Genomic DNA, 12,973 nt, shown 5'->3' with positions numbered 1-12,973 from the left:
AGCCAATCACGTGATGGTGATGATGAAGGTTGATAACGACAGAGACCAAGACATTTACGATATTTATTACAAAGAAAAAAATGTCTTTATATTGACTGCGTAAAAGGACTTTTTTTTGCATAAATAAGCAAAGAAAGAATATTTTTTTTTTCTTTTTGGGACTTGGCATAAGTAGACAGGTAAGATGATTCTTAGCTTGAACCATATGACTCAAGAAACTAATATTCCACAGGTTGTTTCATATGAATCGAGTTAAAGAATATTACTGATGAGAAAGAGTAGTTCCCAAAGTATATTCTTGCAGCTGAAGTAAGCAATCTTGTTTGGCATCTTTCTTCGATTCAAATCAACACAGAACAATGAGTGAGTCTCGTTTCATTCGCTATCATCATCATCATCTTCATCATCAAATCCGTTCCTGTACCTAACAAGCTCAGCATCAACCTTAGCCTTCCTAGGACTCATCAACACAAGCTCAGCCAACTTCCTCCTAGCCAAATAAACCTCATTCGGCTCCACAAGCTCCCCTCTCTTATACGCCTCTCTCAGAAACACAGTGTGAAGCTTCCCGTAGTTCCCGCGAGTCGATATATAGAATATCCCCTGATGCTGCAGAAGAAACTCCTTCAGCCTCTTAGGCAAACACAAAACGTTCCTGAAATGAGCGATCCTCTCAAGAGTTATCTTCTTCTCCACGGTCAGAGACAGCAGCTCGTGGATGCAAGCGACGGCTCTCTTCTCAAGCCTCTTCTGCGCTTCCAACGACCTCAGGTCGTAGCCGGAGATGTCCTCGTAGGGAGACCAGTAAGGAAGCCTCTGCCATTTCCAAACAGCGATGCGGAAGTACTTCCCTATCTTGAAACCTGGAGGGAAGTTCACTACAAACGAGAATCTAACATCCTCCGCGTCTATACCTTTCGTTCTATACTCAACCTCTCTAACTCTCTCTATAGCGCAAACGGATAAGCTCTGCTCTCTACCAACAATCTCTATATACTTATCTCGAGTCTCGTCAGCATCAACAAGCCTAAAGAACTCAGGATGCTTCAGAATCACAGAGTACTCGAAATCATCAGGGAGACCAAACTCACTCCGAGCGATCCTAACATGCTCTAAACGGATCCTACCAGTGTTGGACATCATAACGAGCTTCCTCAGCCTAGTAACAGCGTCTGGTATCTGAGAGAGCACAGCTTCTTGCTCGTCACGGATCTGATCAAGAGCCTTGCGTGTTAACCTACAGTAGAGGATTCTCTGGACGGGGTGCTCGTAGACCTCGAAGACGTGAGGGAACTTGAGGAGGAAAGCGCCAGGCTCGTGCTGCTTGAAGCCGAGGCCTAGGCGGCGAGCTAAGGTGTCGAGGAGAGAGATTGGGATGGTGTTTTGGGGTTGGGAGAGGATGAGGGAGTGGAACTTGACGACTTTGCGGATTTTTTTCTCGACTTCCATGTAGTTGTCGTAGCCGTGGTCGCGGACTCGTTCTTGCTTTGTGGGGATGGTTGTGGATTGAGAGAAGGGTTTGGAGAGGGTTTGGTGGATTAAAGGTAGAAGCTTTGTCGATAGTTTGGTCTTGGGTTTTAATGTGGAGACGTTTCTCAGTAAAGACTTCATCTTTCTCTCTTGTCTGAAAGGCTCCGAGGAGACGCAGATGAGAGAGAGAGAGAGAGAGAGAGAGAGAGAGAGAGAGAGAGTTAAGTGTTGGTTTTAGGGTTCACTATCTGGACCCGGTCCAATGTTTGTAGCGCTTGAGATTGTTCGGTCTATTTTTAGCACTGGAAGTAGGCCATCGGGTTCGGTTAGTTCGGGTTATTCGGTTTAGTCAACATAAAACTTACCAAAATCACCACAAATTTCGATTCGGTATACTTAAGTTTTTGATCTAGGTTGAATTTTGTATAAAATTTCTGATAAATTCAAATGATTTTCAGTTATTTTGGTTGATTCGATTTGAATTTGGTTATTCTGTTTAAGTTTTTGGTATGGTTTAGACGTAATTTTTTTTTCTCTAAAACATAGAAAACCAAACTAACTGATTATCAAACCGAAAATCGCATTTTAGTACGGTTCGGTTCAAAATCCCAGCCCTGACTGGAAGCATGAAACAGCCCAGCTATGTTCACTGGATCATGTTCTGTTCCACTACTTAGTTGTAATCAGTCTTTACTTGATTATACATCGTTTCAATTAAAGAATAGAGAAACCAACAAGGTGATGTGTATTATAATATCACTCTCTTTATTTACAGTGGGGGAGGAAGATTGCATACTTACTACTTAGCTAGATACAGTTTTTACAAGTGAAACGATGACAGTAACAGCATCTAGTTTACCACCTCTGTATCCATCATGTCCTTCTTCTTTAGCTGCGTCTGAAAATGGCGTTCTCTCCGTCTTAGATCTTCCCACCTCTTGTGCCTTTGCAGCTATCAACTCTGCTATTCTCTGCTACCAAAAATATATTAATCAACACAATTCAACAAAAATAGATGTAATAAAGTTTGTAGCATTAAGCACCTGAGGTTCCAAACCCTGTTCCAGTAACCTGCAAACAATTGAAACGATCTCTTTCTCATACAAGTTGTCAAAGAGGCCATCAGTTGCTGTAAGGATAACATCACCCTCTTCCACATTCACATTGTAAACCTGTAGTTCGTGTGAAACAAGACCGCATATATTTTAAATAAACTATTCAAGAGTGTATGTCTGCTACTTGGAAACATGATTGACATTGCTTTTAAGTAATATCAACTCGTACCTCTGCAAGTTTTAGGACATCATCGCCTCGTGTAACGTGCAAGGGAAAACAAAAATGATGAAACATAGGAGCTGACTTCTGCAATATTGTTCTGTTCCTGATGAGAATGAATCCTGAGTCTCCAATATTGGCAATGTGGAGTTCCTACAAAGTAGTTTTACATGATCAAAACGCACTGTTGTGATCACTTTAAACAGGATTGTCTAATTTAACCAAGTCTCACATTATTGCTAAGATGAGCAACCAAGGCTGTGGATGATCCAGATGACTTAGTCTCATTGACACTTCTATGAAGAACTTGAACTGGATCACATATCTCTGCAGTTTCATCAGAGATAATCTTTTCACAGTTGCTCATGAGTTCTTGAGCATGCATCCCCTCATTGATTTCTGAAAGATGAACCAAAACATATATACAGTCAATAAGAAAAAGCTAGAAGTGAGTGTTTTGGAAACTAATAAGCGAAGAAAACTTTAAAACGTACCTTCAAAAGACCACTGAGAGACTCCGTCTGCAACACCTAGCCAGTTGTTGTTCTCAGAGATAAAATAAGCATCTTCCCTACCTGCCAATGCCTGGACATCATTACTTTTACATTACTAACCATATAATATAATCTTTAAGTATCTAAAAATTAGAGCTAATGTTTCTTTAATAATATTAATATGCCATAGGGTCAAATCATATTCACAAATTATCCATAAGTGTAAGAGTTTTGAAAGAAGATTGTGATGAATTAATGAAATGCAGAAGGTGATAGTAAAGTTACTACTTGTCCCGTTGTCCGTGTTGAAAACAAGTGAACTGCAAACAGAAGGAATCAATCACAGGTACCTTAAAGGGGTTTTGGAGTGAAGCAGAACCAGATTCCAAGTAAAATGCTTTGGACACAAGCTCTTCCCTGTTTAGAAGTAAAGCATCCAAGCACAGTAAAACAAGCATGCTTTTATAAAAGCTGCAATATGATACTTAAAAAGGTATGAATATATGTACATAGTATGCATGCAGATATGTATCTATGCAAGACAATTAGTATAGTTCATTAAGCATTCACAAACACTTAAGAGTAAAATATATCACTTACTAACCTGACTGAAACCACTTCAATGGGTTGAAGACTAGCTGTTTCAGGTTCAGGAAGTTGGAGATTTTCGTCATTTGTGTCATTGACAGTTTTAGATATGCTACCATTATCATTTTTACTGTCAATCACAGCTACTTCATCTTCTATGGTTGAAGTCCCATTTTCTCCGTCATTTGCCTTTATAAGAATGAAAACTAATTAGAGTGATGGCTGTTGACAGACAATCTCTGATGTCTGTTTCCTTCTATAACTGTTAAAACTACTTAATGGTTTAGACTTAGGACCTCACCATTTCAGACGTATCAACCACAGGCGTTTCAGCAGTCTCCTCAATGCTGTGATTTGTTGCTTCGGAAGTTGAAATTAGTTCACCAGGGGACACATAAACTGTAGCTATTGGTTCAACGACAAGATTTTCATCAGGAGACACAACAACTAGTTCATCAGGAGACACAGAAACTGTAGCTGTTGGTTCAACGACAAGATTTTCCTCAGGAGACACAACAACTAGTTCATCAGGAGACACATCAACTGTAGCTGTTGGTTCAACGACAAGATTTTCCTCAGGAGACACAACAACTAGTCCATCAGGAGACACATCAAGTTCAACTGTAGCTGCTGGTTCAACGACAAGATTTTCTTCAGCTTCAAAAGTCTTCATCAGTTTTTTCCTCTCTTCCAAACTGTCATCAAGTTCAGTGGTAGAAACATGAGCAACTTCCTTGAGATCATTCAACTGCGAGCCATGTTGTGAACTAGATGATATTGGTGTTGCTTGCTCCTCCACACGACTCTCAGTGAGTTGTTGATAACCATTTGTCTCACAGTCTCCTCTTATTTCATTCACTGAGACTTTCTCCATGACTTGAGAAGAAAGTGGCTCTACATTCTCATTGGTCTTTTCTTCAGTAGCGCTAGTAGGAATAACTTCTGCTACACTAACTATAGAGTTCAGATTAGAAACACTAGCAATTTTAGCTTCAGCTTCATCTTCACTCCCCGAAACAGTAACTGGAATTGGCGTTTCTTTCTTTTTCTTAGCAGGAGAACGAACCCTTTTACGATCCTTAATTTTGATCACACTGCTGAGACGGGCAGGAGGAGGAGCTCCATACTCTTTCTCAGATACTGTTTCAGTACTAGACTTCACCGGTTTTATCTTCACAACAGATTTTTCCTTGAGAGACTCCAGTTCAGAAACAGGATCTAGATCGGCCAATGCATGTCCTCCATCTCTCACTCCTTCACTGGCTTCTTCCTCTTCTATCTCAGCATGTTGCTTCCTCTCTAGCTCTAAGCATCTCGCTTTTTCTTCAGTTTCACGATACCTCTCAACCTCACTTGCATCTCCGAATCGAAAGACCTGGCTTCCATCCTTGAGCTCTGCAGATCCAAACAACTATAAGTTACCAAACTTCAAACCGAATCAAGTAAATATAATCTAGAAGTTTTTTTTTTTTTGCTTTGAAAGTATATGATCTATAGACACACACCAAAAAGCAAAAGGAAGAAGAGGAAACAAAGGCTTACGAGTTGTAGACACGAGATCAAACTTCTCCGGAGCAGTAGAAGAAGACTGCGAAGGTGAAGTAGAATTAGCCAATTGTAGTTGAGAAGACAAACGAAACTCAGAAACAGAGAATCTAATCCCACTCCGAGACAAACCCCATCGACGGTGAAGAGAAGAATAAGAAGAAGAAAATATCAGAAAAGGCAGAGGAGGAGGTTGAAGAGAAAGTAGCATCAAAGGATCTGCCATAACACTTTAACATTCAAGTTTTGTAACAGTCACATATTTTGCTTTAGAGAGAGAAGAAGCTGAAGATAAAAACCCAGTGGTGGTAACCTTCTGTTTCACACAGACATGTTCGCTATTCGCATGACACGTGGCTAATACTTTTCTTACTTAAACACTTATCTATTGTCATTAAAAATCTCACCTTTCTCCTTCTCTCTATCCTCTCGAGAACCGGCCGTCAATCTCCAAACCAGAGATGGTGACGACTCTCAACGTTTCTTCTTCTCCTCTCCCAACCAAATCGTTCCTACCTTACCGCCCCCCTCCTCGCCGTCCGATCACCTTCTCCCCCGTCTTCGCCGTCCGCTCCACCGACCCCGATAAATCTTCTCAATCAGCCTCCCGTCCCGCTAAATGGAGCTTGGACAGCTGGAAATCGATGAAAGCTTTGCAATTGCCGGAGTATCCGGACCAGAAGGATCTCGACTCTGTTCTGGAGACGCTTTCCTCTTACCCTCCCATCGTCTTCGCCGGAGAGGCGAGGAAACTCGAGGAGAAGCTTGGCCAAGCCGCCATGGGTCAGGCCTTTATGCTCCAAGGGGGTGATTGCGCTGAGAGTTTCAAGGAGTTCAACGCTGATAACATTAGGGATACTTTTAGGGTTCTTCTTCAGATGGGTGTTGTTCTCATGTTCGGTGGTCAGATGCCTGTTATAAAGGTTCGATTTTTTCACTCAAACTCTGTTTTGATTCTGTGTATAAAGGTTCGATTTTTTCTCTAAACTCTGTTTTGTTTTTAGTCTTTTGTGTTGATTCTGTTTATCAAGGTTCGATTTTTCACTACACTCTGTTTTGTTTTTAGTCTTTTGTGTTGATTCTGTGTCTAAAAGTTTGATTTTTCACTCAACTCTGTTTTGTTTTTAGTCTTTTGTGTGTGACTGTGTTCTGTGTGTCAAGGTTCGGTTTTTTTACTAAACTCTGTTTGTTCTTGTGTCGTGTGTGTTGAATTAGTGGTGGAAAGTTTATGTTATTTTGTTTTGAGTCTCTTGTGTTGTGGAAAGTTTATGTTTTGTTTGTTTTGAGTCTTGTGTGTTGTGGAAAGTTTATGTTTTGTTTGATGGGTTTTGTTTGTGTGTTTCAGGTGGGGAGAATGGCGGGTCAGTTTGCGAAGCCGAGATCAGACCCGTTTGAGGAGAAAGATGGGGTGAAGCTGCCGAGTTACAGAGGAGATAACATAAACGGTGATGCTTTCGATGAGAAGTCTAGGATACCTGATCCGCACAGGATGGAAAGAGCGTACACACAATCTGTAGCTACGTTGAATCTCTTGAGAGCATTTGCTACTGGTGGTTATGCGGCAATGCAGAGAGTTAGCCAGTGGAATCTTGATTTCAGCCAACATAGTGAACAGGGCGACAGGTTGGGGGGTCTTAAACTTGTGGTTAAAAATCGTTTGGAGACAAAACTTTTTGCTTAAGTCAGAAACTGTTGTTGTGTTTGTGATGATGAAAATAGGTACCGTGAATTGGCTAATAGAGTTGATGAGGCTTTAGGATTCATGGGTGCAGCTGGGCTTACGAACGCACACCCGATCATGACCACTACTGATTTTTGGACATCCCATGAGTGCTTGCTGCTGCCTTATGAGCAAGCACTCACGAGAGAAGACTCGACGTCTGGACTTTACTATGACTGCTCTGCGCACATGGTTTGGGTTGGGGAACGAACTCGCCAACTCGATGGTGCTCATGTTGAGTTCTTGAGGGGAATCGCTAACCCCCTTGGGATCAAGGTACGTTATAATCTTTGAATACTGTTTAGTTTCCTTATCTTGATTGTGTTTTTTTGTTTGTTTGTGTGAACTCAGGTGAGTGATAAGATGGTTCCAAGTGAACTGGTGAAGCTGATAGAGATACTAAACCCACAGAACAAGCCTGGAAGGATAACGGTTATAGTGAGAATGGGAGCTGAGAATATGAGGGTGAAGCTTCCTCATTTGATCAGGGCAGTACGTGGAGCTGGTCAGATTGTGACTTGGGTTAGTGATCCAATGCACGGGAACACCATCATGGCTCCAAGTGGGCTAAAGACTCGTTCTTTCGATGCAATCAGGGTAAATAATACTTCTTGCTCATGATCTTTTTTTTTGGCGCAGCATGATTCATGTCTATCTATGTGTATATATATCAGGCGGAGTTGAGAGCGTTCTTCGACGTGCATGATCAAGAAGGTAGCTTCCCTGGTGGGGTTCATCTAGAGATGACGGGTCAAAACGTGACAGAATGTGTTGGAGGGTCACGCACCATCACTTACAACGATCTGAGCTCACGTTACCATACACACTGTGACCCGAGGCTCAACGCTTCTCAGTCTCTGGAGCTTGCCTTCATTATCGCAGAGCGTCTGCGTAAGAGAAGGCTCGGTTCCGGGAACCTTCTGTCTTCTATTGGATTCTAGACGACACAAAGACAATGCCTTTATCCCAATTCTGATATGATGATGTGCATAGAGAGTCGTTTAAGTTTGGTTGGTGTCCTAGTAAAGTAACACTTTGGTTGTGTTTGGTTGTGTTTGGTTGTGCTTTAGGGTTGTTATTGGTTTATGTATTTTAATGGATTTAAAAATCTAAACCAAATTGAGTGTTTTTGTTTCTATAATTTTGAAATCCATATTAAAATCTAATAATTTGTATTGGTTTTATGATTTTAAAATCTAGTGTTATTTAAAAACATAAATTTACTTAAAGGATTTGATTTGAAATTGGATTTGAGTGGATTTATAGATATTTTTGAAAAAATACAAAGGAATAAATATTGAGTTCAACCTTGTTATTTTGATTGAACTTTTAACGTTTGGAGAAGTTCTCACGTAGACATTTGCTATTTGTCAGATATCTCAAAAAACTTTGTGTATTCAGTTAATATATTTTTATGGTGTTCTTGATTACCTTTTTCTTTTTGGGTAACAAATGAATTCTCACCTTGTTCCAATTTATAGTTACTGGCAATAGTTCAAAGTTTTGAGCTTTAATATTCTCTTGTATGTAATTAACTAGTTTTGGATCTTCCTAACTCTTACCTTGTCACTTTCCCACACTAACCAATGAAAATTAGTACATTCTGAACAATTTCTCAATCCCAAACATTTTCTCTCATGAACTACTAAGGTTATTATTTAAGTTTAGTTACGATTAACCTATTTTGAATTATTAAAATAGATCAAAGTCTCGTCCTACTTATTCCATTTTATTGATTTATAACAATTCATCTATTTTGATTTTGAAATTCATAACGCTTATTTGGTTTTTAAAATCATGGATTTATCAAAGAATTTTAAATCGAAAATGATTTATAAATCCATTAAAATACTATAACCAATAATACCACTTGATAAACCGTTGGTAAATCAGTTAAGTTTCAAAGTATATATCATTTTTCTTCTTCACGCGTAAATCGATTCTGAGAATTTCAATCATTTACTAGATTTTATATGATATAAAAATAAACTAGTTATGATAAGATGTGTATAGAGAGACTCTCTTAAGTTATTATGTACTAGTAAAAGAAGACATTATTGTTTTGTGTTTGGTTATGCTGTCGTGAAGTGTCTTCACACTCTATAATTTGTCTTAGTAGATCAGTTGATAAATCATTTAAAGTTTCCAAATATCCTTCTTTTTTAGAAAGTAGGTCTGTGGATTCAGATAGTTCAATTCGACTTAAAATATTGTCGAATTGAATTGAGTGTATTTGTTATTTTTTTTAATATTTATTGAAACTAACTGATATTTTTGGGTTTTAATTATATTTTATTAAATTTAGATAAGATGAGTCAGTTTTATTCAAAATTTGGTCAATTTAGTCAGTCACCTCATCTGTTCTGAAGCTGATTCCAGGAACATACTTCAGCCAAACAGGGAATCCTCTGTTCATTCCCCAAAAAAAGAAAACAACTTTAGAAATGAGAAACATAAACTGGACAAATCTAAGAGGCAACTGAATCTGAAGAGACAAAAAACAAAAGGTTACCCGAAGTTCCACTCAGCACAAACATAAGGCCCAATTCGAAGATGAGCATATAGTCCAGCTTTGTGTATCGTCTTCACGAATCTCACCAAATCATTTCTCCCATCAAAATCGTACTGAAAAGGAACAAGTAATTGTCAAAAAAAAAAAGACACAACATAAACTAGGAACAGAACTCAAGACTAAACAAAAAAAAAGAAAAGAAAAAGAGTTACTTTGCCAGGAGAAGGCTCATGGAGATTCCAGAAAACATAAGTCTCAATCACATCAACGCCTCCATCTTTCGCCTTCTGAATCAAACCTTCCCACATCTAAACCACAACAACAACAACAACAACCAAAAAGTTCACAACTTTTGATCAAATGTAAGAAACAGAGAGTCAAAGTTTGGATTTTTAGAAATCTTACATCAGGTGTGCTTCGAGGGTAATGTATAGAGCCAGAGAAGAGGATTCGTCTCTGCCCGTTGATGAGAAGTGCTTTACGGTCATAAGTAACGCCGCATTGAACAAAACCAACGCCTAGAATCAAAAACCCTAAGCACAGCCAGAGAATCAGTCGTGGAGCAGTATCACCAGTCCCCATGCTCTGCATTAACCTGCTTCCTTAAAGAGATTGACTACACGTATAGAGGAGAAGAGGAAGGGGAAGTGTTACGCTTCTTCTTCTTCTGGGTTTAAGGAGAGAGAGAGAGAGAAGACGAAGGAGAAAGAAGAGAGGACGAAGGGGTTTTATTGCACTTCACAAGTGTCTATTGGCATCACCACTACGTGGCCGTGACCTACCGACGCTTTCCCACCATTTTTTACTCTTTTCTTTTATTTATTTATTTGTTTTTATTAACATCAATACTATTAAAGTTGCAGTATGCCCTATTGATATATGTTGGGTCTATTTAAAAAAAACAAACAAACAATGCAGGTGGTTATAGACGACATATTTATATAACTTCTTAACCACTAATCTAACTTAATATCTTACCACATCTAAAGAACAGCTATTACTTCTGCATATTTCTTTTCGACACAAACTCAGACAACTCAGACAGTATATGGCTTTTCCATAAACGTTGATCAATCATCTGCAAATACAGATGTATAAACCATATAAGAGATTGAAATAACTTAACACCAAAATAGATGTAACAAATTAAACCCAGAAAATCAACCATGGCTGTTTCTCTAAATCGAACTCATCTATTTTTCTTTTTATTGGTTTGTAGAAGATAAAATCCTGTACTATGAGTAAAATTCGGAAGATTTTAGCACAAGAATTTACGAAAACACATAACAGTCAATGGATTTTATAAGAAAATCAATGGAGGATGGTAGAACTATTTTCTGCGAAACCTAATTGATCAAATGGGGAAGAAGATAACATAAATTACCAAAATGCCATTAATGAAATAAAAGAAAATAAAATTAAAAACCACAGGGAACTACTCGACCCCTGGTTTTGCGTTAATATTAAACAGCTCTATAGAGTTTGATTTAAAAACTGCTCAGTATCATCAGTTTAAATAACAAATCAATCTGAATAACCTACTTTAAAGGACTGAAGATGACAATTATTTTTAAACCATCGTAACTAAATAACAAACCACTTACTACTACCAATAATCTCCTATTTTTAAGCACCAAGAATCTAATAACTATTATTTTCCACAACACCAAATCTATTCTTCTAATTTTTATTTCAAATTCAAGTAATCAAATAATATATTCTCAAATGCATAAAGATATTCCATAACCCACTATCCCGCAATTACAGCACAACTCCTATATGGTTACTAATTTTTTTAAAATATTAACGCAACTTATATCGTTTCCATCAACTGCCTCTGGTTATATAAATTTTTCCAACAGCCTATAACTTCTCACCCTTCCTAAAATCAAAACTCACACACTTTCTCTCACGAAACAAATACCTGTGATCATGGAATTCACTGCTTTGGCCGACCTCAAACCATTCATGACAGATGCTCGTGTACAAGTAAAGGTTCTCCATACCTGGAAGCAATACACAAAACTTTCAGGAGAATCATTGGAAATTGTTTTGTCTGATGCACAAGTAAGTCTCAAATCTTATCAAACCTATCTACTATTGTTTTCTCTTGAAACTATACTAAACTCCTATCTAAAATCGTATGCCTTTCTTTATTTTTAAGGGAACAAAAATTCAAGCCTCCTGTAAGAAGACTTACCTCGATAAGTTGACAAGGAAACTTCCAAATGTGCTTGGTGTTGGAATGTGGAGAAACCTCGAAAAATTCAACATCACTAACCCTGGTGTTTCCTTCAGATCTACCAAACACCAATACAAGATCAACTTCGTCTATGCCACTGATATCACTCCATCATCAATCAAAAACGACAGCATGTTTCTGAGTTTGGTGGATTTCGAAACTATTGAGAATGGAGTGGAAGATCCAAACATCTTAATTGGTATATCTGTAGCTTTAAAGTTTCATGTTATATTTGTTGTTCAACCTGAACTTTATCGTTTTTTTTTTTGCAACTTGCAGATGTTATTGGAGAAGTGTCTGATTTGGGAGCTCTACAGACTGTTCAGTGCTCAGGAAAACCAAAAAAGAAAATCGAGTTCAGTTTGACAGATATTGTGTAAGTTAAACCATAGATTTTTTTTTATCATTATAATTATTAGTTTGACATATATATTTTTTCAGTGGCCGTAGAATTAATTGCTGTCTGTGGGGAAAGTTTGCTGAAAACACTAAAGCTAACTGTGACGAGGCTGGTGAAGATTCAGTTATATGCCTCCTACGTTTTGTGAAAGTTGGCACCTACAGAAGTAATCCTATTATCCAGTATCATAACATAACTTCCTATATTTATACAATTTTGTTACTACTCACATTTATGTTACAATTCTTAATTTCAGATGAGATTCAAATTTCAAACTCATATGATGCTTCTCAAGTATTTTTCAACCCGCCAATTGCAGAGTCTGAGGCTTTTTTCAAAAGGTATTCTGAGTTTTATATCAATACTAATTAAATTGATTTGTTCTGTTAATTAAAATAGCTATGTTGGTTCACATTTAATAGGGATGTTGCATCCAATGCTTTGACACTGATTGAATCCGATCAAGATAAACTTGAGAGAGAGATCAGGCGTGATCCTTGGATGCAATACCCAACAAAAGACATAGCAGAGCTACAGCAATCAACTGAGGTTTGGGTAATATATTCTTACAGTATACATTGTGTATAGACTAACGTTTTGGTTTTCTTTCTAGATTGAGCAATGCAGAATCATTGCTACAATCTATGCTATTGACAAGGATTGGGGTTGGTACTATTTTGGATGCAAAGGTTGCCAAAGAAAGGTTTCCAGGATTTCGAGAACTGTT

General features: G+C 38.1%; 4 protein-coding genes and 2 long non-coding RNA genes across 7 annotated transcripts; 2 read left to right on the top strand and 4 right to left on the bottom strand.

Moving 5' to 3' along the window:
* Nucleotides 1-185: 185 nt before the first annotated feature.
* On the bottom strand, nucleotides 186-1,718 carry LOC130506180 (protein ROOT PRIMORDIUM DEFECTIVE 1-like). The gene has a single exon (XM_057000812.1). The coding sequence runs from the start codon at nucleotides 1,609-1,611 to the stop codon at nucleotides 376-378; it is 1,236 nt and encodes a 411-aa protein (XP_056856792.1). The 5' UTR covers nucleotides 1,612-1,718; the 3' UTR covers nucleotides 186-375.
* A 441-nt stretch (nucleotides 1,719-2,159) lies between these two features.
* Nucleotides 2,160-5,644, bottom strand: LOC130506178 (probable protein phosphatase 2C 62). 2 transcript variants are annotated; one of them, XM_057000809.1, is made up of 9 exons: nucleotides 5,370-5,644; nucleotides 4,129-5,222; nucleotides 3,844-4,016; nucleotides 3,590-3,656; nucleotides 3,240-3,330; nucleotides 2,978-3,144; nucleotides 2,755-2,898; nucleotides 2,514-2,642; nucleotides 2,160-2,444 (listed from the first exon to the last, which is right to left on the bottom strand). In XM_057000809.1, the coding sequence occupies exons 1-9, from the start codon at nucleotides 5,596-5,598 to the stop codon at nucleotides 2,274-2,276; spliced, it is 2,265 nt and encodes a 754-aa protein (XP_056856789.1). In that variant the 5' UTR covers nucleotides 5,599-5,644; the 3' UTR covers nucleotides 2,160-2,273. The 2 variants fall into 2 exon arrangements, with proteins under 2 accessions (XP_056856789.1, XP_056856790.1); XM_057000810.1 differs by having other exon boundaries at nucleotides 2,160-2,441; nucleotides 5,370-5,642.
* Nucleotides 5,645-5,763: 119 nt separating this feature from the next.
* Nucleotides 5,764-8,233, top strand: LOC130506179 (phospho-2-dehydro-3-deoxyheptonate aldolase 2, chloroplastic). The gene is made up of 5 exons (XM_057000811.1): nucleotides 5,764-6,295; nucleotides 6,718-6,995; nucleotides 7,092-7,368; nucleotides 7,444-7,689; nucleotides 7,767-8,233. Exons 1-5 carry the CDS (start codon nucleotides 5,834-5,836, stop codon nucleotides 8,031-8,033), a joined length of 1,530 nt encoding a protein of 509 aa, XP_056856791.1. The 5' UTR covers nucleotides 5,764-5,833; the 3' UTR covers nucleotides 8,034-8,233.
* Nucleotides 8,234-9,433: 1,200 nt separating this feature from the next.
* On the bottom strand, nucleotides 9,434-10,314 carry LOC130506183 (beta-galactosidase 3-like). Its single transcript, XM_057000813.1, has 4 exons — nucleotides 10,010-10,314; nucleotides 9,817-9,912; nucleotides 9,605-9,717; nucleotides 9,434-9,500 (listed from the first exon to the last, which is right to left on the bottom strand). The coding sequence occupies exons 1-4, from the start codon at nucleotides 10,193-10,195 to the stop codon at nucleotides 9,434-9,436; spliced, it is 462 nt and encodes a 153-aa protein (XP_056856793.1). The 5' UTR covers nucleotides 10,196-10,314.
* A 137-nt stretch (nucleotides 10,315-10,451) lies between these two features.
* On the bottom strand, nucleotides 10,452-11,940 carry LOC130506181 (uncharacterized). The gene is made up of 3 exons (XR_008941920.1): nucleotides 11,805-11,940; nucleotides 11,529-11,610; nucleotides 10,452-10,682 (listed from the first exon to the last, which is right to left on the bottom strand). It is a non-coding gene; the product is annotated as an uncharacterized LOC130506181 (long non-coding RNA).
* On the top strand, nucleotides 11,583-12,588 carry LOC130506182 (uncharacterized). Its single transcript, XR_008941921.1, has 3 exons — nucleotides 11,583-11,671; nucleotides 11,769-12,412; nucleotides 12,503-12,588. It is a non-coding gene; the product is annotated as an uncharacterized LOC130506182 (long non-coding RNA).
* The last annotated feature ends 385 nt before the right edge of the window (nucleotides 12,589-12,973 follow it).

Source organism: Raphanus sativus, unplaced genomic scaffold (assembly GCF_000801105.2).
Source record: "Raphanus sativus cultivar WK10039 unplaced genomic scaffold, ASM80110v3 Scaffold2967, whole genome shotgun sequence".
NCBI classification, from domain to species: Eukaryota; Viridiplantae; Streptophyta; class Magnoliopsida; order Brassicales; family Brassicaceae; genus Raphanus; species Raphanus sativus.
Note: the sequence above shows the minus strand (reverse complement) of the source record. Positions and strands in the feature narration are given on the sequence as shown.